The 26,607-nt window shown below is 50.0% G+C and overlaps 3 protein-coding genes across 3 annotated transcripts; 2 read left to right on the top strand and 1 right to left on the bottom strand.

Moving 5' to 3' along the window:
* Nucleotides 1-11,581: 11,581 nt before the first annotated feature.
* EI90DRAFT_3126736 (uncharacterized protein) lies at nt 11,582-12,082 on the top strand (the record flags this gene model as incomplete). Its single annotated transcript, XM_039063944.1, has 1 exon — nt 11,582-12,082. The coding sequence occupies one exon, from the start codon at nt 11,582-11,584 to the stop codon at nt 12,080-12,082; it is 501 nt and encodes a 166-aa protein (XP_038913723.1).
* A 2,026-nt stretch (nt 12,083-14,108) lies between these two features.
* On the bottom strand, nt 14,109-14,818 carry EI90DRAFT_3017980 (uncharacterized protein; the record flags this gene model as incomplete). Its single annotated transcript, XM_039057172.1, has 2 exons — nt 14,109-14,273; nt 14,327-14,818. The coding sequence occupies 2 exons, from the start codon at nt 14,816-14,818 to the stop codon at nt 14,109-14,111; spliced, it is 657 nt and encodes a 218-aa protein (XP_038913722.1).
* Nucleotides 14,819-18,022: 3,204 nt separating this feature from the next.
* EI90DRAFT_2927442 (Cys/Met metabolism PLP-dependent enzyme-domain-containing protein) lies at nt 18,023-21,702 on the top strand (the record flags this gene model as incomplete). Its single annotated transcript, XM_039054939.1, has 4 exons — nt 18,023-18,085; nt 19,591-19,613; nt 20,178-20,214; nt 20,329-21,702. Coding segments are annotated over 4 exons (1,497 nt in total), but the record flags the coding sequence as incomplete, so codon positions are not given.
* Between the last annotated feature and the right edge of the window lie 4,905 nt (nt 21,703-26,607).

Raw genomic sequence — 26,607 nt, 5'->3', positions numbered from 1 at the left:
GGGGGAAAATGGGGGAAAATTGAGGAGGGAATTGAGGGGAAATTGAGGGGGGGGGGATGAAGGGGAAAATGGGAGGGAAATGAGGGGGAACTGGGGGGTTTCTAAAAAGTCAGGGAAAATTAAGGAAAATTCAGAAAATGGGGGACTTCCTAAAAATGGAGAATGTTCAAAAAATCAGGGGAAATTAGGGGGAAAATCAGAAAATTTGGGATAAGTTAGGGAGAGATATTTCAGGAAATTAGGAATAATTGGAAAAGAAATTAAATCACTTTTTTGATAATTCAATGTGTATTGGAAAGTGCCAAAGTGGGGCAATGTAGCAATGTATGTTTCAGTGTTAGAAAAGTCTCCCACCATGTTTTGGTGAGCCAAATAACCATGGCTTTTTGACCATGGGAAATTTGGTGTCAAAGGTTTGGATGATATCTGAAGAATACATCAGCTTTTTGTTTGCTTTATTGGGTGGTATTTTTAATTTACTTCATTTGGAACACTTTTTTAAAACTGATTTATACCCTACATAACATGCATGGTTACATTGCCACACTTTGGTGCTTTCCAATTCACATAGAATCATCAAAATTGGTTGAGTTTTGAGCAAGAAATGAGATGAAAGATAAAGTGCAAATTTTTGAATTTCAGAGTTTTCCTCATATTTTGTAAATAGCAATAAACAAATAAGGTGCTGATTTTAGTAAACACAAAAGGTATATGAGCTTTCAGAGCAATGACAATGGCCATTTTACACACACATATATCCATATTTTCTTTGCACTACTGGTGCCAAAATAACTAAGCAGATTTCATGGAGATATGAAGACCATCCATTATTTAAAAACAAAAAGCTCTATGAGCTCATAGAGCTTTTCAAGTAATGATGCTGGCCATTTAATATGCATTTCCAAAAATGTATATACATATTATCTTTGCACTTCTGCATCCTTAGGAGAACAAAGTCATTCAAACATTTAATTTTCTCCACCCAATGTGTAGAGGGTGCACAGCAAAAAGACTCAATTTGCTCACAAAGCTCTGTGAGCTCTGTGAGCTCTGAGAGCTCCCTACCAAGTTTGCTGATGAAGGAAGCTAACTTCTCACCTTCCCACAGTGGCCCAATATAATCGAAAACTTCTGGAGATATCTGGAAGTCACATGAGGCCTGAGACCCAGGGCCCAGGGCATCCAGCCACATGGAGCGTCCGGCACAGGGCATGCATGTCAGGGACCGACCCAGGGTTGAGAGCGTCCAGGTATATTGCCCAGGGCTGAGGGCCCGGTAGGGTGCAGTGCAGGCATGCATAACAACGGGCCTGAAGCAGGCAAGGGTCCCTGGCCACTTAGGCTAAAGTGGGAAGTGTGTTATTATTATTAGCAGGGGAATGTAAGCTACTTGCCTAAAGTGGGAAGTGTGAGAAGAAGGTTACTTCTCAGTTCCCACTTAGGCTGTGTTTATGTACATGTGGTTGGAGGTCATGTGGGGAGTGCCATGTCATCTATGTGCACAGCCATGTCCGCCTGGGTATCTCTGTAAGAGGTCTCAGGAGTGTCTGGTGTGTAGGGTGTCACCCAGTGTGTCTGGGTCTGGGCATGTTGTGCAGCCTGGTTAATGGTACATTGAGCAAGGAAGTCATCCATGTAGTAGAAAAGGAAAGAAGGAGAAAGAAAGGAAAGAAGAAGGAAGGAGAAGGGAAAGGAAGAAGGAGAGAAGGGAGGAGGGAGGATGGGGGCAGCAGGTGAGGATAGTGGGATCAAGTGGGGTCAGACCAGGTGGAGTGGGGTCAGGTGGGTGTGCCCTGACAGTGCACAGGGGGTGCAATGGCCAGGTGTGGGGTGCAAGTGCAGGTGCAAGTGTGGGTGTGGGCTAGGTCAGGGTGTATGCCTGTCAGGGCGTGGGAATACGTTACTGTGACTCGCCGTTGGCGACCGTTAAGGTCTGCTGCTTCAGCGTAACAGCCCGTCAAGGGCAGGGATGACAATTGCGGCGGAAAGGGGTTTCGGCTTCAACAACTCGTTCAGGAGCGTTGTGCCTCGTACTTGATGCGGCCCCGATATTTCAGGAGGCAGGAGGTGCGACTGGGTCAGACAGAAAGTGCGGGGGGGGGGTAACCCTAGTTGATTTTCGAACTAAAGTACGAGGTAGTGTACAACCGGTATTTAAGTATAACGGAATGAATGGAATTAAGTCGCCAGATCTCACGGAGATTGCGGGTGGGGTTAAGAAGAAACGAAAACAAACAAAGAGTGTGGGAGAAGGACGGCCGTGTACAGCCGTCAAGAAAAACAAGCGTGATAAAGAAAGACTCATAGGCCCGTGACGGGCCGTGGAAACAGGTAGTGGTGACGGGGAAGGGTGATGGGCTTGTTCAGGCGGCGTCAGGCGGGTAGCGGGGTTGACGGGGTCGAAGCGGGGGAGGGAGAAGGTGTGGGGAGTGATCACCTGACCGTGGGAATTGCCGGGTCGTGACAGTATCCCCCCCTTGGGACTGAACCCTTGAAGTCCCATGCACGCGTGAGAATCCTGCAGCCTATGCCGGGTTTGATTCCGACGGCGATCTGAACAAAAGGACTTAACATTGCTATCGCAACCCAAGATGCCCCCTAAGGTCCGTGCGATGGATCTCTCGTCCTGGAAAATTGAAGACCTCCAGTACGACTCCGGCGACGAGCAGGAGCTCATGCTCCAGAAACGCCAGGAACGCCACAGACGGCACCAAGTTGAGGCTGATTGTGTGGAGGAATTGCATCGCGCAGAGGAGGCTCGCTGCGAGGCAGAGCGACTAGCGGCAGCTCGTCTTGCTGCTGAAGAGGAGGAGAAGAAGAGAAGGAAAACGGCTGAGTCAGTGACGGGGAAGGTGAGTAGTCCTGGTCAACTGATCGGGGCGCAGGGTGCTACTGATCATCCTGATCGTCTCGATCACAGCATCCTGTGGCCAGTAATCGACCATCTACAGCAGGAGATGATCCCCCACCTTGCGATCGTTGTGTCCAGCGCAAGGTTGTCTGCGTCTTGGGTATGGGCAATCACGGAGTTTGCGCCGAGTGCCAGAGGCTGAAGCAGAAGTGTCGACGTGGGGACTGGACGTCACCCGTGGCGAAGTGCCCACGAGTGAAGGGGCCTAAGGAGGGTGCGGAGGTTTTGGACGTGGACGATGACAAATCGGACAACGAGGGAGAGCGTTCCACTGAGGATCACCTTGCGTGAATCCACGAGGCAATCCTGGCCGTGAACAAGACTTTGATGGGCCTGACCGCTATAGCGGGCTGCCTACTCGAATACGTCACCAATGCTGAGGAACAACGCCTAATGGACATGCGGTCGAGGAGGGAACATGTGGAGGCTGAGGAACGGGGTGCAAGGTTGGGTGGGGAGAGAGCGGGGCAGGCTGAGACTAGTACCTCTGACTCTTACTCTACTCTGTTGTTAGACTCTGCCTTTACCGACTAACAATCCCATCCTCTGTTGTCAAGCGCATTGTGGTCCCGGTTTCGCCGGATATCATGCGTGAAAATCGGCAACAAGATCCGAGGCATGTTCCAGCTCCGTAGCAGGGAGCCACTCGGTTTCCTCGTCAGTACCCTCATACCCAAGCCAATGTACCAGGTACAGCAGCTTGCAGCTGCGCCGTTGGTCAGTCTTGGAGTCCAGGATCTCGGCGATCTCGTACTCGAGTTCGCCGTCGATCTCAACTGGCAGCAGCGGGGGCTGATCCCGGTTGGGGATGGAATTGGGTATCGCAGGCTCAAGTTGGGAGACATGAAAGACTGGGTGCACAGCCTTCATGGTGTTGGGGAGGCGGAGTGTGCGTGAATGAGAACCCGGCTGTGCAATGATCTCAAACGGCCCAAAGTTCTTCTCGGCAAGCTTCGCCAACGGCCTAGTAGTGCGGAAATACTTGGCCTTGACGAACGCTGAGCTGCCGATGTTGAACGGCGGTGCGGGGAGCCGTCGAGCGTCTGCAGGGCCTTGGTAGCGCTGCTGGGCATGGGTCATCTCTTCACGGAGGAACTGGTGGAGAGAGTCGAGATCGACCGAGTAATATTGTGCTCGCGCCGAGGTCAGATCTCGCTCGGGGTGGACGGCAAGGTTGGGGTGATACCCCTTGTTGGCGAAGAATGGTGAAACCCCCGTGGTAGCATTCGGGGCATTATTGTAGGCGAACTCGGTGAGGGGCAAGAGTTTGGACCAGTTGTCCTGCTGGTAGTTACAATAGACGTGGAGGTACTGCTCCAGGGTTTGGTTCATCCGCTCGGTTTGACCGTCGCCTTCAGGGTGGTATCCTGAGGTGAAGTGTAGCCGTATATCGAGGACCTTGCCCAGGGAGCGGAAGAAGTGGGACATGAACTCGGATCCCCTATCCGAGGTGATGTGGGAGGGAACGCCATGCTTGGAGAAGACGTGGAGTAAGAACAGCTTTGCCAAATCCAGCGCCATGACGGTGTCCATAGACGGTACGAAGACGCACTGTTTGGACAACCGGTCAACGATGACCAGTATGGCGGTGTAACCAGAAGAGGCGGGGAGGTGTTCTATGAAGTCCATGGAGATGGAGTGCCACGGGCGTTCGGGGATTGGGAGCTGTTTGAGCAGGCCATACGGCTTGTGGTGGGGAGTTTTGGCGCAGGCACAAGCGGTGCAAGAAGACACGTAGTCTTTAACAAAGGTGCGCACACCCGGCCAAGTATACTCCCGGCGGACAAGATCCAAGGTACGGTTCCGCCCAAAGTGCCCAGAGAGTGGATGGTCATGCTTGTATCTCAGCATGCGGAGCCTGAGGTTGTTGGTGTCTGGGACGTAGATCCGGTTGTCTAGCCTTATGAGGCCGTCTGCATCCCTAGACCAGCAGGAATCCTCTGGTATCGTGGCGGTGAGATAGTCCGCAACGGCAGGGTCATGGGGAAGGGCGGTGATGATGTCCTTATGGATAGCGTTGACGTCAACGAGGGAACTTGTGCGGAGGACGGGTTCGGCAAGGTATATAGCTCTTAGGGAGGACGCGAGCTGCTCCTGCGTGAACACCGGTCTGAAGTTTTGAGGGTTAACGCGAGTGTAGTCCCTATCCCCCTCTTTGGGGTAGACGTCCCACCGTCTAGTCAATGCATCCGGTTTCACGCCCAATTTTCCCAGGCGGAAACGGACCACCATGTTGAATTGGGATAGGAACTCTGACCACCGTGCCTGATGGCAGGTCAAGAGTTTAGTGGTGCAAAAATATTCCAGGTTTTTGTGGTCGGTGACCACGTTGATGGGTGTTCCCGAGCCCTCTAAGTAGTGCCACCATCCTCGAAAGGCTTCATAGATGGCTAGAAGCTCCTTATCATGGGTGTCATAATTGAGTTCCGGTGCCGTCAGCGTCCTTGACCGAAAGGCAACAGGGTGTATCTCATCATCCGGGCAGCGGATGGAGATGATGCCCGATATTGCATAATCGGAGGCATCTGTCTCGATAATAATCGGCGTGTCGGGGACCCAATGGGTTAGTGTCAGGGCTCGGTCCTCGATCAGGGACAGCCCGACCTCAGTCCTAGGTGTGTGCGGTGTTCCGGGTGGTTGGGCGCTAGACCCTGTCCTCAGCTCCTCAAACTCACTGAAGGGACTAAGCGGGGATTGAGTTGAGAAGAAGGGTGAGTTTCCCTATTCCCCGCTTGGCTACTATAAAAAGGAAGTGTACTGTACAGTTCATAACGTGACTCCGGGTAGAAGCCGAGCATGTTCCCGCGACTCGGAAAAGGTGTCACATGGGTTAAGGCGAGTTGCTCACCTTAACCCACGTGATTTTTTCCCGCGGGCTCACATGCGGGTTGAAGTTGTGAGAGGTATGTAGGGATGGGGAGGTCTGGGAAGTGGGGGAAGTCTGGGAAGGTGGTTCTGGGGTGTGGTTGGGTGCCCTGACAGCAGGGTCAGGGGCCGATCCCTGACAGTTAGGATGGGGGCAGAGGTAAAGGCCCACTTAAGGCATTGAAACGCCGCGCGGCAGTCGTCGGAGAACACCCAGGGGACTCCCTTGCGGGTGAGTCGGGTCAATGGTACCACAATATCGGAATATTCATGGATAAAACGCCGATAGAAATTTGCGAATCCTAGGAAGGACTGAACGTCCTTTACCTTACGGGGTTTGGGCCAATCTTGGATGGCCTTAACCTTTTCCACGGACATGGTTAGCCCGTTGGGAGAAAGGACGTACCCGAGGTACTCTGTGGTGTCTGTGTGGAATTCGCACTTCTTCGGGTTTGCAAAGAGGCCATGTTGTCGTAACCGGCGGAGGACTTCTTGGACGTGCTCCTCGTGGGAGGCCTCGTCTTCTGAGTATACGAGAATATCATCTAGGTAGACAACAACACAGACGTCGAGGAGGTTGGCAAAGATGGAATTGACAAACCGCTGGAACGCTGCGGGCGTGTTGGTGAGACCGAATGGCATGACTAGCCATTCGTAGGAGCCATAGCGGGTGCGGAAGGAGGTCTTCCATTCATCACCCGTGGCGATATGCACAAGATGGTATGCGTGTCACAGATCGAGCTTGGTGTAAATTTTGGCTTGGCTCGGGGCATCCAGTAGGTCTGCTATGCATGGCAGCGGGTATCTATCCTTCTTGGTTATCCGGTTGAGGCCCCTGAAGTCTACACAAAGGCGGAGTGAACCGTCCTTTTTGCAGACAAAGAGCACCGGTGCGGCGTGCACCGATGAAGACGGCCTAATAAAGCCAGTAGCTAGGTGCTCGTCAAGAAACGCTCGAAGGGCCTCAAGCTCGGTCGGGGATAGGGAATACAAGGTTCCCAACGGGGGGTGCGTACCTTCCTCTAGCTCGATCCTCAGGTCGAATTCATGATGTGGTGCCAGAGTGTTAGCCTTGCTTTTGCTAAACACATCGGCGTATTCGTGATAGGCCTTTGGTACGGCGTTGAGGTCGGCAGGCTCGGAGGTCGCGGTTGCGCACAGCTCGCTTGCTCGAGACGGGATGCTCAGGCTGAAAGTTACGGAGCCGTCGAGTTTTGTGGCCTGGGCGAACGCCGCTGGGCTAACAAACTTGATGGAAGGGGCCTGGCGGTCGGGGTTACACAGCGTGTTGGTGGCGGGGACCGGTGTGTCCGCTGGAGGGACTACACTCGGCGGGGTTACAGGAGAGCTCTGGGGGGTCGGCCTGGGTTGTTCAGATGTCCAGAAAGATATACTGCTCTTTGCCCAATCAATCAATGGATTGTAGCGGGCGAGCCAGTTGTGTCCCAGGACGATAGCACAAGAGCCATCCAATGGGGTGACATAGAATGTTGTCGGGGTAACATCGCCGGTAGCAAAGTGGACGGGGAGATCGACGGCGCGCGTTATCATGTGATTTGTCGTGCCATCGAACAGGCGGAGCTGCATTGCAGGTACGGAGTAGGTCTGTAAATTGTGTTTATTAACAAGTTTAGTATCAATAAAACAATCGGAAGAACCTGAATCAATTAGGGCGGGAAAGACAAAAGAGGGATCACAGTTGGTAAGAGAAAATGAGGGTGGTCCATTAGCAGAAAACATTTTTGAGCAGGGGACAGAGGCCCCGGAATTGGAAGACAAAGGAGAGCTGGGGGCATTCCCCCTTGAAGCGGGAAATTGACCATCACAGGAACCGAAAGAAACAGAGAAGGACAGAGAATTGGGGTCCGATAGGGCGGACACGTTCAAGCGTACCTCCCTCTTCGCACGAAGGGGTTGAGTACAACCCTCCGATCGTGCGGCATCCAGAGGGTTGCCGGTTCGTTTTTTGCGTCAGACGATGAGTCTGACTCCGGCTCTGGTGTCGTGGCCGGTTCTGGTGTGGCGACTTTGGCCACTCTGGCCTTAGCCGCACTTGACCCGGCCTTGGAGCACTCTTTAGCTACATGTCCCGGCTTACCGCAGAACATGCACAAGTTATTGTCGAAGCGTCGTTGACGCTCTTCCTTGGTCAGCCTGCCATCTTTCCCAAGTTTTGCAGTGAGGTCAGATTTAGGCTTACCATCGGGGTACTTGTCCTTTGGTTTATTGGTAGCGGATGTGGATGGTGTGGCGGGGGAAGGTGCGGTGGATCGGTGGGATTTGGCGGGGGGTGGTTTTGGGGAGCCTTTATCATAGGTGTCGGAGGCGGGTTTATGGCGCCGATCGGTCTGGGTCTTTCGTTCCCAGTAGCATGTATCGATTTCATCGGCGAGGTCGAGTAGGTTGTATAACGACGTGGGCTTACCAAACCGAGTGATTTCATCTTTGATACGATCGGGCAGACCGCAGTAGAACAGGGCACGGAGGGCTCCTTCACCCCAGTCGTCCAACTTACCTGTGTAGCGGTTGAACTCGGTGACGTACTTCCCGATGGTCTGTCCATCCTTCATTGTTAGGTTGAACAAACGCTCTTCAGCTTCGCCAACGGGGTCGCGCGGGCCGAAGTTATGTTCGAGTTCTCCCACAAACCTTGTCCAGTCGTTCATCCACTGTGGTTGTCGACCAGGCCGGTGGCCGCGAAGGATATCGGGCTCAAACCAGTCCAGTGCCACCCCCTTCAAGTATGAGACGGCGAATAGGACTTTGTCAGCCTCGGTCGGGAAGGCTCGGGCGCGGGTCATAAAGTCTACTTCACATTGGACGAAGAACGTACGGAGTTTGTTACGGTCAGAGCCATCGAATGGTTCGGGTTCACGGACCTTCTTACGGGCCAGTTCAGGTCGAGGCGGCGGTGGAGGAGCTGGGGGTGGTGCCGGCGGCGGGATCATCTGGTGGATGTCGTGAGTGGTTCGAGCAAGGTCGCTGATTGCCTTGGTGAGTATGAAGGCCATACGTCCCTTCGGCAGGGCTTGCTCTGCTTGGTCAATGTCGATCTCTTCGATCTCATCGACCGTAACCGGCGGATCTGCGGGTAGCTCCTCTCGTGGCGCTGGCTCGGGCTCTGGTTCGGGTTCTGGCACCGGCTCGATTGGTATCTGGGCCGTTGACTCAGCCTCATCCACAAGTGAATCGCTGTCAACTTCGCTCGGTGTTTGTTGCCAGCGGTATTGACAGCGTTTCACCGGCGTTGAGGACCGTAAGCCTGCCCGGTCTGCCGTGAAGCTCTCGAAAATCGGTTCGTCTGACTCTTCCCTATCAAATAAACGTGCGAGGTGTACTGCGTGTATGGTGATGTGGAAGTACCAGCCACTGGTTGGCAGGTCTGAGAATGGGTTCTGGGTTTGCGAGACATCGTTTAACGTCAAGAGCGAGGGGAGTTCGAAAATACTGTCAGGGCGTGGGAATACGTTACCGTGACTCGCTGTCGGCGACCATTAAGGTCCGCTGCTTCGGCGTAACAGCCCATCAAGGGCGGGGATGACAATCACGGCAGAAAGGGGTTTCGGCTTCAACGACTCGTTCAGGAGCGTTGCGCCTCGTACTTGACGTGGCCCCGATATTTCAGGAGGCAGGAGGTGCAACTGGGTCAGACAGAAAGTGCGGGGGGGTAACCCTAGTTGATTTTCGAACTAAAGTACGAGGTAGTGTACAACCGGTATTTAAGTATAACGGAATGAATGGAATTAAGTCGCCAGATCTCATGGAGATTGCGGGCGGGGTTAAGAAGAAATGAAAACAAACAAAGAGTGTGGGAGAAGGATGGCCATGTACGGCCGTCAAGAAAAACAAGCGTGATAAAGAAAGACTCATAGGCCCGTGACGGGCCGTGGAAACAGGTAGTGGTGATGGGGAAGGGTGACAGGCTTGTTCAGGCGGTGTCGGGTGGGTAGCGGGGTTGACGGGGTCGAAGCAGGGGAGGGAGAAGGTGTGGGGAGTGATCACCTGACCATGGGAATTGCCGGGTCGTGACAATGCCCTGACATCGTCTAGGACTAGGGTGGAGGAGGTGGAAGATCCAGGATATGACAGTACACCCCAGTGATAATATCAACTAGAGTTGATCCCCCGCTTCTAGAGTTTCCCTCTCAGTCCATAAATTAGGGCACTGACATGATACTGGGCACAGCAGTCTTGGCAGAAGTCACTGAGGCTGTAGCCCTCTGTTTATAGGGATGTCCTCGTTTGTCCTGAATCTGGTCTCTGACATTCACTGTCATATCCAGGTACTCTTATCCACTTCCAATCACCTCCATCCACCTCCATTCCCTCTGCACCAACCTCCCATTCCAATATAACACATACTGTACTCACACAACCAACAACCGGTTCCCACAGCCCCCGGAAATTGCCGGAGGCACCCAATCAATTCAGTTGTGTTGATTTTTAATTCAATCCAAGACCTTTGTGTGATGTGTGACCAGTTGTTGGTCGTGTTAGTACAGTACACTTCCCTAGTTTCAGACCCCCAGACAGTTCCAATGTCCACTAGTGCACTTCCTTTCCCATTAGGCCATTCAATTGCCTTCCCTTCAAGTTCACTTTCAGACCACTTTCCCCTTGTCCCCTTTGGGCAACTGCCTGCCTTACCCACAACCTGAGTCCTGGGTAACATATAGTTTATTAACCTTTGACAACCTTATGTCAGCAAACCCAGCCCCTTCCACCTTTGGGCCCCTTGCCTAGCCTTCCATTTGTATCTATATATACCAAGCCTGTAGATACATGGGACCTTAGTTCAAAATCAACTAGAAGACTTCCCCCTCCATCACTTGACTCTTCTGTCAGTTAAATTAAGGCAATCAGACATGGTAGCTGGGCACAGTGCTCCAGACTGAGTCACTGAGGCCATAGCCTTCCAAACCTGAGTCACACCTTCATTTCAGATCTGCATTTCTGACATTCACCATATATATATCTGTCACGGCCCCGCAAAGTCCCCGTCCCCCTACCACTTTCTGCACCCCCATTCTTACGCCGCTACTCGCACCCGTTAATCTCGCCATTGCCCATCACTTAGCGGCGCTGATAGTGGTTCCCATTCTATGGCCCCGTAGCAGCGCCTCCTTCGTTTTCCCACCACCACTTGGGTTCCTCAACCATTCGGCCGGTATTGTTTTATTCTATTCACTCGCTTAACTAACTAGCGGTTGTTATGGTCGCTGTTGATCCGCTCCTTATCAACATTCCTTATTGACAATTGATTATTCCTTTATTGATATTTGATTTATATGTATATTGACATTCTGATCCGCACTCCTAGATTGTTGGCCTATCCATTCTGCCTCCCAACTTCGCCGTTCTCTGTTCCATTCATTTCTTCTGTTCCATTACCCTGGTCCTCATCGCTCTTTAGTTCTGTCGTACTTATCATCTCGTTCCCGTCCCGCGCCGGACCGACCGGTCCCTTCTCTGTTCTCCTTTCCTATTTATACTTGTAGTTTACTGTCGATGTACCTGAGTTCGAATATCGACTAGAATTCCCCCCCTAAGTACTTTCATCTTAAGTTCGCCCCTCAACTTCATCCCCGCTTAAGTCAACGTTGCCGCAAGGTCTTTCCCGCTAACGTGAAATACGGGACAGCCTAGAACGCGTGGCGCAACGCTCTGGCAAAGTCGTTGAAGCCGAAGTCCCAACCCCCTCGACGCCTTGCAACGGAGTAGCTCATTAGCTAAGTGACCACTTACGCCGCCGTACTCCGCCCTGCTTCCCACGATCCCCTCGAACATAGTTTCTGACAATATCACATGTCAGCACTATGCAAAGTCACAAGGGTTGTGGGAATTCCAAGAGAGAGAGTGGTGACATTGGGGTTGGGGTTGGCCAGTGCTGCTCCATGTCCTGCCACCACACTTGCTGTAGTTCTTCACACCACTCCTCCACTCTTTGCACCCACTCCTCCCACTGCTGCACCCCCTGCTCCAGCTCTGTGTGTTGTTGCACCAGCTCTGGCTGCTGCTGCACCAGCTTTGGCTGTCTCTGCACCAGCTCTGGCTGCCTCTGCACCAGCTCCACCAGCTCCACCAGCTCCTGCTGCATCAGCTGCTGCTGCTCCAGATACTCCACCTCCAACAGCAGCCAATCATCCTGCTGCCACCACTGCCCCTGGTACCGCTGCTGGTGCCGCTGCCGCAGCCACTGCCAGTGCTGCTGCCACCCCAGCATGCGACGAAGCCAAGAAAGCCTTGAATAGGCATCACACACAACAAGCTCAATGTGGGCTAAGAGGCTCCTGGTTTTCTATCTAAAGGGTTAATGATATGAACCTGATGTAAACAGCATGATCATTTACCATGAAGAGAAGAGTTTCCCTTGATCCTTGAACAATATGATCCACTTTCCCAATCACCCTTAGCACTTTCATCCATTGCAGTAAAACTCCCTTTTCAACTCCACTCCCTTGGCCAGTGAACTTCTCCAGTGTATCCTTGACTTGTTCATCAACTGATTGCAGCTTGCACAGATGGGATGTCCAAAAGCAGCATGCATATTGCACTTCCTCCCTAACTACTGAAGTGGGCCTGACACTTAGATCCTTCATGTCCCCCTTGAGTGAATTCCCTGGTCCTAGCTCAGCAATGAGAAGATTCAGGCAACGGAGAGTCATCCACTGCTCATGCTTCTCCACATCAACCCTGAGCTGAGGATTCTTGCATCGCTGTAAAACAAATTCAGGAAAGGAAGGGTGATAGACTTCAACTCTGTCTTCTGGATGTGGTAGTGGCACAATGGATTGGATGTGTATGAGCTGTAACTTGGGATCAGTGATCTTGGTGAAAGCACCCAGCCCCTTCAGGGTCAATGGATCCTGGAGCAGGACAATGGTCTGTAGAAGATGATGGAGCTCTGCAAGCATGCCTGATGGAATTTTGGCAACACAAGTTGACAAAACGGCTTCATATAGCTTATCAAGCTCAGCATAGGGACCCTCATCAGCTTCCTGACTACCTTCCAGGATGGAGTCCAGTTGATGAACAGGATTCCAAACATCATCATCATTTATGAACTTGATGGCAGTGGCAGCCCAGATGAAAAGCCGGCCAGCTTTCCTCACAAGAGCTAAGATCATATCTGGAAATGGCCACCCATCTGGAACAACATCCCTAAATCGTTCACAAATAGACTGGAGTTCATGCTGAAGATATAACTTGATGTCATCTGAAGCAACAAGCTTATCAACTTCATGAATCACAATCTTGTCAACATTCATGGCTTGGTCGAAACTTGTAGTGATATGGCGTTCTGGTCGGCTTGTTATGAGTATACGGAGACCAGGGATGCCAGAACAGCCAAGGATGTGGCGGAGCAACTCTTTTGCTCCATCCACTTCATCTCGCTCACACTCATCTAGGGCATCAATTATCAAGAGGAGGGGTGAAGAGAGTTTGAGGTCTTTCAGGGGGGTGAAGAGGAGGGAGGAATATTGGGTGGCAAGGGAGGCATGAGAAAGCTTATCATCCTTCTTCAATGCCTCTGCGACAGCGGCACCGAATTTCGGAAGTTTCTTGGCAAAGTCCCGCACAATCGTCCCAAGGAAGAGCTTCGCATTAGACAACTCGGCATGTTGACGGACAAAAAAGAAGGTTGATCCAAGGAGGTCAGACCCTTTGGCATACTCCGCAATGGTACGTGCAATAGTCGACTTGCCGATCCCAGCTAGACCATTCAACCAGAACACTGGCTTCGTTGTATCACTGATAGGTCGGTGCAACCATTGCTTAACCTCCTCAATAATTGCCTTTCGCGTTCCGGGAAAACAGTTAGACGGAGCACCAGGCCGGTTGGTGTCATAGCCGGCATTGAGAGTATGCGGAAGCGTGTTGAGAAGGGAATCTAACTGCTTCGCTTCTTCAGCCGAGGCTTCGTTGCGTTTGTGCGCCTGGAAATAGTCAGCACCTATGATGCGTACACGGTCGAAAAACTACCTTAATCTCCTCGATCCCTTCGCGAAGTTGCTAGGGTATTAGTCAGCTTGGAGCTCTGAGAAAGCCAGTGAAAGCTGTACCGTACTTCAATCTGTAAGTAATGTCGGACCCCTTGTGCAACCTATGTCCATAGATTAGCGCTTCCGGTGTGATACATAAATGTAGCGGAAGGATATCCACATTAAAGGCCGCTACAGCATTGTGTATCCTTCCCCCAGCCTTCCCCACCTCGGCTGCAATTTGTTGATGATTCGCCCATCGGTAGACACCGCTCTTGTCCCTGTACGATTCCAAAGGCGAAGTAGCCGTTACGAATTCACTAAAAGGGACAGTCAGACTACTCTGACTCTCAGGATATCTGAACATACCCCGATAAAGCGTCGATGGCTTCGCTTAGCTCGGAAGGAACAGAGGGTTTCCCTTCGTATGTTTCAAGCGGCTTCGATACTGACTGATTAAAGAATTTGACAGTGTCCTCAAGCTGACGAATCGCATCCACATTTGCGTTGACTGTCTGTGAGGGCAATTATTAGCGTTACGTCCCGCCACAGCAGTTACAGAACCTACGTCCAACTGGCGAACTATTTCAAGGAAGCCTCCGATCGCGCTTTTGAGCCCAGGAACAGGGACACTATCTAGACTCGCTTGGGTAATACGCAGCACGTCCAGAACACCGTTCCAAACGGTGCTAAAACCCGTATCACCTGAGGGTGCGGCTGCAGCTGCAGCTGCCACTGAAGGTGTGACTACGGCTGCGGCTACAACCGCAGGTGCCGGTGTCATTATTGACACAGCAGAGGCCGGCCGTGGTGCCGGCGTGGGCACGGGTTCAGCAGAGGAAGCACCTAAAACCGGCACCGATGCAGTTCCCTTCTTCAAGGGTCTCTCTTTTAATTTGTTGAGGATTTTTTTCATGTTGGACAGCCTATAAGGATGATTGACAATGACAAGAAAGTCAACACGTTGCAACCGTGCACCGGCACAGCCCTGGAGCCTTAAACAGGAAGTCCTTCGCATCAACGCAAGCGCCTGGATGGCGTCCATCCCGACGGTCGACATGAGCCAATACAATCTCGTACTCTGTAACTTGGGCTCAGGGACGGACTGGGGTCTTGAATGGCACCTGCGATATGACCGGACGGCATGTGCACAGACTCCTGCCATGCACGGATCGTCTCCCGATCTTCCTCTCACATATCCATGCCAGCTTCTCACAATACCCCAGTGCGACGACGAAGAAGCACATAGAAGTTGCGGAATGATGACTAGCTGGGGGATCCATCGGGCGGTTGCGCCGTCTGCTTCAGAGGGAATATTACTCATCAATGCTATCTTTCTCTGGTCTCCGAAGTCCGCGTCTGCATGCTCAGGCCAACACCAGACACGTCATATTTGCGGTCGACGTTTCATGATATTCGAACCAATCCTGGCCGCTATTACTTAACCTGGTTCCAGTCCGCTCGCAGGCGCGCTAATTGCACCGTCTGAACAACGTTCACCATGTCCACTCCACTTAACGGTATGGCCGAGAGAGCGGGGCGCCCCACGATCACCTGATACACTTTAACGTTCCTGTCATGGATTGATGGAACATCATCATAGGACCGAGCAGCGGCGCCGCTCTGCCACTTGTCCCACTACATCACGATTTGGGCCTGACATCATCCCATCGTCTTGGATCTTATGCGCTATCCCTGGTCCTCTGACGTCGCGTGCAAGCGTATTGCCTGTTCGTCCACATACGTACCATTAATGTCTCCCCCACATCCGCGCACACAAATCATTCTCACCGTACTCACACCCGGGCTCCCTCTGAATACAACGCCCCTATCATTCAACTTAAGTGAGTGTGCATGACTTCTGCGTATCTCATCGTGATAGACAAAGCAACTAATCGTTGAAGTATCCAAAGTTGATTGCACTGAGCATCCTAATTCAAATAAACCAGGAACAGTTACCCATCTAATGCATTGCTAATAAAGCAACAGGAGTGGGTATACACTTGGCTTGCCAAGGAAAAAACAATCCACATACCAGTGAACAACTCGAATAGATAAACAAATACGGAGGGGTCTGAATAGATGGCAAAGGGAGAGAAGGGTAACTAGGTCGGAAGCATAGAAGAGACGGCATCAAGTGCTACGGGAAGGAAACCGCTTTAGAAAAGTCATGATGGACGCACGAACCTATGGGATGGATAGAGGAAAGATACAACAGAGTCGAATTGTAAGACGGACTTGAACATAAAGGATCACTTTGAAACCTCGGATGTAAAATACCAAAGTCTCTGACGAGTGGAAAGGAAACGCGAGGGAACAATGATAAGGGTATAGCTCAATATCGGGTATTCCCTCCGCGGTCTGTTGTGGAGGAACATTAATGATACAGTGCAGATGTTGCGCTGTGGACACGCAACCGGAGAACGAAGGGCGAGCTCATCCGCTAATAGTACGGTTGTAGGAAATTTTGAGCTTAATGATACAATGCCGTTCGTGCTTGTCGTAATGTTCATGCTCTTGCTTCGTGGGTGCGGTGTCGTGATGAAATGGGTATATATGAAGGACTCCGGCGCGAGAGATCGCATAAAGTCCATCACGGAAGGAAAAAATGGATAAGGCGAACAGTCAAAGATGTATCCCATCGAAAATCGATAGATACAGTAGTCAACATCCTTGAAGACAGCTCGAAGAGTATGCAGCTTTACGAGATCTCCCTTCTAGAAATGAAGGGAGACATTGAAACTAGGTGTCAACTTGGGCGACCGCAGCCCCGCCGGATTCGAGCCAGGTATCGTCGGAGATGCGGTAGAAGTTAATAACGATGACGCAGAAGAAGAACCGCCCTGCTTTAGATTGGAAAGTCGATTCTTCGCGTGGAAAACACCCAAAAGAACTCGCACGGAAAACAAATAGTGATTACGAAGTAGGGAGAGGCGAAGTAGAATATCAGGTAAAATGGAAGAAACGATAACTCACGCCTGCTGTGCCTGCTGTTCAACACCACTCCCAAACCCATCGAATTCCCCTCCTCATCGAGATCAAGGACCCAAGAGGAAAGAAGTTCTGCCGGGCGAGACGGATCATTGTCGTCCGGCTATTACCTTGAGCCCTGGCAGTAGTAGTTGATGGATGAGATGAATAGTGGTGCCCCAGTATAGTCTCCTCTTCTTCGTCATGGAAAGTAGTAGTGAAAGGAGAGGCAGGATCAAGGAGCAAGTAAGTGGGCAATGAAATTCCAGGCGAAGCCGTCCCCCCATACATCCACGCGCCGGGGCCGTTCAAGAAGCAGACATGAAATATGAAGATGCTGGGGAAGATGTGGATGTGGATGGTGTGTAGCGCGAATATATAGGAGGCGAGAAGAAGAGAAGGAGAATACAGAGATGATCGTTCCGAGTCGATCGATGCCCTCAATGAAATGCACAAGACCCAAAGACCCATCCACTCTCTCTCACTTCTCGTCCACGTACGTCCACGTCACTCTGTCTTGATGCTGGTTGTATAGGGATAGGAATGGATGGACTCGTCGAACGTGGAAATGGATGATTTACAGGGAGAAGTAAGATAGATGGTGTATGTATACATGGTTGCAGTCTTTGCCGTGTAGCCGGGAGAGGCCAGAATTAAGCCTGAGTGAGGGAGCGCCGCGGTGAGATTGTGGATATAAATAATTTACCGTCACGAAAGGACGAGTGCTTTCGCTGATGCGACTCCTCCCGCTACTACCTTGTTACTTGTTTAGGGCGAGGGAACGCGACGAGTGAGCTCAAGTAGTCGATGACGCGTGCGTGATGAACGAGCGTTATCGTGTCGCGAGTGCGGTGATTCATCGAAGCGCCACTCTTCCTAGGATAGTGATATGTAGACCAAGAAGAGTCGGTTTCATGGTTTCATGGTGTGTGTGTATATTCATCCTGCAGACTACAGGCTGCTCGTGAGAGCGCCAAGGGCAGGGGTTCTCGAAATGGTTCAATGGCAGACCAGTATGAGGTATGTTACATAAACGCTTGTACATAAAATCACGAGCCTTTCTCGCTATTCAGTCCATTCAGTCCGTGCTGAGAAAGGACGAAAAAACGAAATTACACGCAATCTATAATATCTTTTTCATCATCGTCTCCGGTCTACAGCCTGATATCCAACCTCAACGCCATCCGATACAGTTTCTGTTGTATCTGCTGAAGATCGTCTGTATCCACCTCTCCTACCCTGGACGGATCATTCCTTATGTTTTTTATCACCAATAATAGACTTCGATGCCTCGACAGCTGGATTCTCCACTCGTGCAATCCATGTAGGCTCCGAACCTAGTGGCGAGACTGGTGCTGTCATCCCTGCCATCTCTCTTCACAGAGGGAATTAGAGCAGCGTAAAAAACTACTTTAAAGATGGTAAAATACCCTTATCTTTACTACGAGTTGAGTAGTATTTTATCATCAAGTGTGAAGTGTTTTACCAAGATTCCATTACCACAATAGCGTGAGTAAAAGATGCATCTTTTTGTTGTTTTTTAATTGTTTTATGATGGTAAACTGACCGTTTACCATCGTCCTGTTTGGTATTTTACTTCATGGGGTAGGTAATTTACGACACTCATGGTTGGTAAAAAACACGAGAATTCAGGGTTATTTATACTTATAACGGTGGTAGTTTACAATGACAATAGCCTTCACTTTATTAGGCTGTACTTATGCGAAATAGCGGTATGATCGGAGCGGTGGCAAGCCAGAGATGAGGAATTGGAAAAGCGCGCAAGAGATGAGGCCAGAAACAGACACGGATCAGACCAGTGAGCAAGTGCCTGACGAAGAAATAACACAACAGAATGCAGCAAAGTGTTTCGAGCTTGGGCAGCACAACCTAGGCAAGGTGCGGGGTGAGTTTGATTTGAGAGTAAAATTGCATAGAGCACAAACTGATAAGTGAAGGGATTTCATCCCTTGCGCGTAGGTCGGGGCCTTGCCATCTGGGATGGGCCAGGCTCATTAGTGAGTTGGGTTCGGGCTTTCTTGGTTTGAGGGGCCACCATGGAAACAGCTGCGGGAGTCCGTTTTTTGCGATGGACGAAGCTGGGTTTGAATTACCGACTGGTTGGATACTATCATTGTCGCTATCAAATTCCAGTTGCCTTTGAGCATTTTGATCGCCTCCTGGAATAGAAATGAGGGAAAGAGGAGGGAAGATTAAATCAAAAATGATATGCATACGTTTTAACACCCCCACGCTTTGCGGATCCGCGTGCCGCTTTCCCACCACGGATCGGTGTGTCGGGTTTGTCCTATCTTGCTCTCAGCTTCGAGTCTGTTGTCTGGCTCTGACGATTCATTCATCTCCTCTGCAGTAGATAATGAGCGCATACCCAGATGACATGCCCCCAAAAAGTACTTACTAAGCATACGAATATGATTTCCTCGCGCATTTCTCACGACACTTTGGATCAAAAAGGGAAAGGATTGGGGAGATGGGAGTTACCTTGCTTATTGTTGGCGTCATGATGATTCCCTGGATAAAATAAAAGCAAAATTGTTGTTAGCAAGGCACATCTCAGCAAATCACACGTAAAGACGCGTGGAAACACGTCCAAATACGAAGCCTTCATGAGGATTGGCATGAGTACAGCCGGCGGCATGTACGGGTGTTCAGGTAGAACTATAAGCACTTACTAAGTGCTACCTCAAGAAATATTTACTGTAGAATGGTAGGTGGAGGCTTGGAGATAGGTGTAGGGGATTTGAGAGTCGATATGAGAGTCCAGATGAGGGAGATGGGGACGAAGTGAGGACCGGAAACTGCCGAGAAGCTGTTTGATCGATCTAAGTCCTAAGCGCCAAGTGTATGCCCCGGAACAGCAATTTGTCCCTGCTGTAATGCAGTTGGCCTCAGAACGTACAATTAGACGGCATATCCAGTTTTCCGGCCCGGACATACTTGATGCACTTGAGCCAACACCCAAGCACGACTCCGACAATTCCGACCACAGTTTCAGTGAATAGTGGCGCTTATTCGGACGTGGAATTATCGCCCACTTCTTTCACTACGCTCTCTGACACCACCCGAGTCATTGCACTTGCGTCCGTATCGTCAGTCTGTGGCCGGTTCTGTTATGGGACAAATTCTGGCCGTCGTTGGGCTATCATTGACCGCAGCGGCAAGCTTGCGAGGTCAATTTTTAGTGTGGATGATGATGGCTAGCTGAACGTCAACTCTCCGCATCGAATGTGCATCCCAACTCATGTAAAATTCGTTGCACTCAAGAGACTATCGATTGAGTTGTATTTTACAACGTTCCAACTGTGGTATTTAACTTCACTGCGCATTCTTTACCTCCTTCAAAATACCACCAAAACGTCCGTAAATGGTTAAAAACTACAAGTATTGTGATTTTTTACGACAGTTTACTTCCCACAGTGATATCTTAGCACCACATACAAACAAGATGCCATAGGCGTTCACAAGGTATGTCCTGTTCTTAATTCTTTTCATCTTTACTCTTCACTCATCGGACTTCTTACCGATCCTTCGGAAACATAACCCCCTTGTCTTCCCATATTTGGTCATCGGGGCATCTAGGGATTCGAATACACTCGCTCCGACAACCCAAATCGCCGTAGTTTCGAAGCTCAACTAGCTTCGATCGAAGCAGGCGGTCATACTGCCATAGCAGTGGCTTCTGGGTCCAGTGCCACTGCGCTGCTTGTGACAGCTGCAGGTCCCAACTCCCACATTCTATCCGTCAACGATGTCTATGGCGGTACTGCCCGGTATTTCACCCGGGTCGCAAATGTCATTCAAAACCTCGCTACCACTTTCATCGACCTCGAATCAGCTCGTGATGACGAAGTATATGACGCCATTCAAGATAATACAAAGTTAATTTGGGTTGAAAGCCCAACTAATCCCACGCTTCGCATTATTGACATACCCCGAATCGTTCGCATTGCTAATTCTCATCCTTCTCGTCCACTCGTCATAGTAGATAATACCTTCCTCTCTCCTTTCTACTCTTCCCCTTTCCTTCTCGGCGCAGACGTCGTCTTACACTCGGTCACGAAATACGTCAATGGTCATTCAGATGTCCTCATGGGAGCAGTCGTTCTCCCTCTTCCACACACATCTACCAAATACCCTAATCCTAAACCGCTCGCAGCCACATTGGAATCTAAACTTCGCTTCCTTCAAAATGCTATCGGAGCTGTGCCAAGCGCCTACGACAGTTGGCTCGCACAACGTGGAGTTAAAACACTTGCCCTTCGAATGAAAGCCCACGGTGAGAACGCCTTAGCCGTTGCGCGTTGGCTTTCAACCCGAGGAAAGGAATTAGGACTTGTAGACTGGGTCATCTATCCGGGATTAAAATCTACAGCATCCCGGCGAGTCGAAGATAACGAACGAGTGTACAAACTCGTCCGTGACACGCTTCTCTCACCTCACGCGCGTAAATGGATCGAAGGCGGAACGTGGTCGGGTCGTGATGATGGGCTGGAAGGGATTCCATTCAGTGGAATGGTCTCATTCAAGATCGCCTCCGCTCCTTCATCTATCCTTTCTCCCGCCGAAGTTTCTGAACCTACCTCGACTGCTTCCCGCTTCCTCACGTCCACTCGCCTCTTCTCGCTGGCCGAGTCATTGGGCGGAGTCGAATCGCTTGCTGAACTCCCAGCTTTGATGACTCATGCGGGTATACCCGTTGAGACGAGGGAGAAATTGGGCATTAGTTCAGGGCTCATCAGATTGAGCATAGGCGTTGAAGATAAGGAGGACTTGTTGGTTGATTTGGAGAGGGCTTTGAGGTGGGCCGTGAAAGGGGAGGTGTGGGATGTTAAGAGGGATGTTGAATTGGGATTGGGTGTAGCCGAGGGAGTGACCAAGGTTTTGGCTGTTGACTCTGAGGACTCGTCTAGAATCGAGGTGCACGATATTGTGCCTGTTCAAGTTCACGCTTGATGCGAGCATGGTTTGTGGCCACATGAAGATGAAAACGCTGTAGCTTTTGCTTCTTGGCGACTTGTGGCTTGGTTTCTTTTGTAATTTGTCGGTCGTCATATATAGAGCGAGCTTCTTTACACACCAGGCAGCTCGACTTGTGCTTCTTGATTTGTGCAAGTACCCAATATCTTACAGGGAAATATATAAGCGAACGTTGTTGTAAACGCGGCGTTCCAAATATGGCAACCCGCTTCAGCGGTTCACTCAGCACCTTGGACAACTGATATCCAGGCATATAGAGAGGGGTTCTCAGGATGTTCAAAGAGGGTCCAGAGGCCTCTTTTGTATGGGAACATCCCAGGACGCAAGGGGGTGTCGGCATTTCCCGGTTGAAAGGTATGCCGGGGGGCCCGGACATGTAACTTCATGTACTTACATGCAAGGTCTAAAACAACATTGGGGTGACCAAATTCAAGTAGGTAGGCTATTGGGGTCATGTTTGCGGGTCTGGCCAATGGGGCAATGCTTGTTATGTCAAAACCCTGAACCAACTGATGCTTGCGGAGTGTCCCCTCCCTATTATCCCCCAACCCAACCCATTTAATGAGCCCAGAGTTATTCCCACCTAGTTGATACCTCGTCCCATTCTATCGAATGCGACTGATTATAATTTAACATCTCCCTAGTTATCAGCAGCGGAACTAAGCATGATATTGATGTGTGGTAGAAATAATACATGGGTTGAAGCCCAATGTATCATTGACAGCAAAGGGAGCCAATGACACTGTGCCACCTCAAAAGTTTGTTTTGGTTCAAAAACAGGACCAATTTGGAGTTTGGAGCTGGATTAGGCTGGGTTGGGGAATAGTGGGGAGGGAAGCTTGGCAATGAATGATGAAAAATGTGACCATACTATTTCATGGCACAAGTCATGATTGTGCAGGGAAATGGGTAATGTTGCCAAATATGGGCAAGGCAACTGCTGAAGCCTGTGGCATTCTCCGATTGAATTGGGGGGGGGGTTTCCCAAGATTGGGAAAAACATGTAACTGGCATACCTTTCGTGTCTGCATTACTGACACTGTCAGGGCAATAGCCCCGAACCCCAAGCCATATGTAATTAAGATACATATAGTCATGTGGGTAAGCGGTAACCTCTGGGTAACTGCTTACACACCACCATAAAATACACACCATTGTATCACTTACAGCTCTGTGTGCTGAGCTACCCACTGAGACCTCACACTTTTTTAAGTGTATGAGGTGTGTTTTACAACACAACCCACAAAATTTAACATCTTAACAATTTGACTCAGTAGCGCCAATGGCACCTAAACACACCCACAAGGGCAAGGTCGCATCTGCAGCGACGTTAAAAAGAAACGAGCGGTTCATTAAGAAACCGCAATCTCCCATCATGGGAGATTCAAATCAACAGCCATCGTCAGACAATGATGAGGATCAACACGATCCAGTAAAAGCAACCACCTCAGGGCTGTCCCCTGAAGGTTTTAGAAACTTACATGGAGTAAGTGTGGGGCCCAATACCCCACTCCACGTCACATCGATCTAACCCAAGCTGGGGAAGATCCCTCACCTCCTCAGGAGGTGATCAACTTGTGTGATAAACATGTAAGCACTGAATGATCAGCCCAAAAAGCTGATCAGATAGAGTCGCAGGAAACTCCAGGGCCCCACTATCCCCTGGAGTCCTCCCCCAGGTCCCCAAGTCAAGCCCCAAAGGCAGACAAAGGGAAACAAAGGGAAGAGCCTCTGCGTCGGCTATCTGAAAAACTACTGGACTTGTTCCAGGTTCCATCCGAATGGAGGATGGAAAATGAAGACCAACTTCTTCTCAGGCTTCCAGCCTGAGAAGGTGTGAAAAAATGCCCTGAGAGCAGGATCTCCCAGAGCACGGAAGCTCCAAAAGAACTTCCGCTGTTCACACTACCCCATGCCATGCCAGACAAGGCAAGGTCACCAACCTCAGAGGAGGTCTCCAAGATAATGAAGAGGAGGCAAACTGAAATGAGGGAGTTCGCTGAGGGAAAAGTAAGGAAAAACCAGCAAACAGACCCCTCTATGAAAGGGAAGCACACTCCACAATGGCCTTGCCTAAACAAAGCGAGCATGGAGTTTTCACTCCAAGAACCCCTTCTGGAACCCCCAGAAGCGGCAATGTCAACTGGGGAGACTGCTTGCCCAACCAAACTTCCTCCTGGAAAACCAGGAATCGTGCATAATAAACACGATAAACTCGATCCAAAAAAAGATCGAGGAAATGAACCACAATAGCACAGCTTGTCTAGAGATAACTCTAGAAAGAATGGCCAATGCAATCGATGCATTGACTGAAAAAATCAGCAAGCAGACAGACTTGCTGAAGGAGATAAACTTCTCACAAAATAGTGAGGAAACAAAAAAATTACCCCTGGGCCATGGGCCAGGACAAAAACAGAACTCGTGAAAAATTCATGAAAAGAACCACCAGTGAAAGCACACTGGAGTATCATCAGCAACTCAACAGAGATGCTAAGGAGATCCTTCTTTCAAGGATAGGAAGACAATGCCGAAAGAAGGCACTGTTCAGAAATTAGGAGGAGAATCGGCATGTACCAAAGGTTCGGCCAAACATCCACCTTTGACAAACCTCTCAAACAGAGAGGTAACACAACCACACTCTCTCAAAACAATGAGAGAATCCAAATACAACTTCAGGCAAATTTGCCTGAAACCAAAGAAATGCTGCGAGGAAGATTCCCCCCAAAGGAGAGATCTCCATTGGATAGCGGCCCTGTGAAGGCAGGGGAGCAAGAGGAGTACCTGGAGAAATGGTACGAAAAGGCCATAAGAATGGCCGAAGTGAGAATACTCACTCCCTACCCAGAGGGAGTGAAGCCTGAAGCCCTAAAAAATGGGCTGGCTTTACCTGACAAGAAATGGTCAGGGGAGAACGACATGGAATCATTCTGGCAGTGGTTCACAGAACTACTGGGATTCCTTGCCTTGCGAGGATGCAAAGGTCCCCAATTCAACAAAGTCCATCTGGACTGCTTGATTCGCAGATTAGGGGGACCCGTGTTCGACCTCGGAATAAGACTCCGAGACGAAACTCTCCTCAGAGGAGATGAGGGCATGTTCCTCAAAGTTCTCAACATATTGATGAGAACATTCATTAAAGCCTCTGCCACATTGAACATGACAAAGAAGTACTGCAACGTTAAATATGAAGCAGAAAAAGGCCTAAAACAGTTCTACTTAGAACTGTCTAAAGCAGCATCCCAGATGGTGACATGGCCAGACCAGGCATCCTTCAATGCTGGGTTCCTAAACTACATTCCCCTCGAATGGAAGAGGGAAATGATCGCTCATGACAGAATCAGAGTGGACTTCTCCTCATTTGAGGAGATGTTAAAAGCAATATCTCGTGTAGACGAGATAATTGACAGGCTGAAGATGTCTTCAGCCTACAAATCGGGATATTATACCCGAACAACCACCATGGCAACCATGAGCTGCAGTAGAGCTCTCCCATCAGGAAAGAAGGCTGAAGAGCTGAAATCCAGATGGAAAGAGGATACATCCTCAAAAAACTCGAGGAAAACTGACCAAAAGTCAGTTCCAATTTGCGGCAAATGCGGGAAAATAGGGCAAATGAAAGATTGCCCAAGACACAATGCAATGAGCGACGAAAAACCAAGGTGCATAGCTGCCATGGAGATCGTGAATGCATCAGAAGAAGAGTTGGAAGACTCATCAGACGAAAAACCAGAGAACAACTCTGGTAACTCTGGAGCATCAAGCTTTGAAGTAGAGGACCCATACGAAGGACCTCAATACTCACCTGACTCAGAGGGTGAGGAAGTCAACGTCGGGACCATAAGAATGGGCCCAATGTCAGTCGTTGATCATGATGACATAAATTATAAAATCAAACTGGCTGTAGTGCACCAGTTAGAAAACATGGCAGATGAGAAAGTCGCTGAAGCATTGGTGGAAGCACCAAGAAAAGATGCCTTGGGGAAATACACCAAAGTACCCAAGGAAAACAAGGAGAAAGGGAAGAAGGACTAAAAGTCGATCAAAACCCAGACCCCCTTGTTTGATGCGAAATTCCGCATCTCAAAAGATGTGGGAAAATACCCTGCAAACAGACCGCTCTCAACTCAACAAAGAGAATGCTGATGGCTCACATAAAAATAGCAGGCATAAAAGCCTATGCACTATTTGACAGTGGAGCTGAAATGGATGCTATATCGCTGGACTTCGTCTGCATGGTCCACATCCCAATTCTCCAATTGGAGAACCCAGTCATCCTTCAAATGGGGATGAAAGGAACAAGATCACAGATCCTGTTTGGAACAAACATGGACGTTGAGATCAACAGCCACGTAGGAAAACACTACTTCGATGTGATTAACATCAATAGATATGACACCATATTTGGCACCCCCTGGTTAAACAGGGGCCAGGTAAGCTTAGACTTCCAGTCCCACAAAGTGAGAACGGTGAACAAGGGCAACATAGACACCCTTGGAGTCAGTGAAGACCATGTGATGAGATCACACAGATGGAAAACTCGAGCAAAGCTCGAGAACAACCAAAAAAGAAGCCCCCCTGACAGGGAGGTGGGATTGAAACACACCTCAGGGTAATCGAAAGAAAGTACCCTGAAGGTTGGCCCAATCCTAGTCTGGAAGGACTAGAACTTCCAGACGTACCACATCTGGAAGGCCTCTCCATGAACAACCCCGAGTTTGAAATACTCAGGGAGTGGTGGAGAGAGAAATTCGAAACTGTAATGGCACCAGTGCCATTAGAAATGCCTCCCTTGAGGGAGGTGAACCATTGAATCCCATTAAAGGATCTGAACAAGAAATTTTGGGAAAACACCCCAAGATGTCCTGCAGCACTGCAGGAAGC

The sequence above is a fragment of the Cantharellus anzutake genome, assembly GCF_015039405.1.
Source record: "Cantharellus anzutake strain C23 chromosome Unknown EI90scaffold_39, whole genome shotgun sequence".
Classification (NCBI taxonomy): domain Eukaryota; kingdom Fungi; phylum Basidiomycota; class Agaricomycetes; order Cantharellales; family Hydnaceae; genus Cantharellus; species Cantharellus anzutake.
This window is presented reverse-complemented; position numbering and strand designations above follow the sequence as displayed.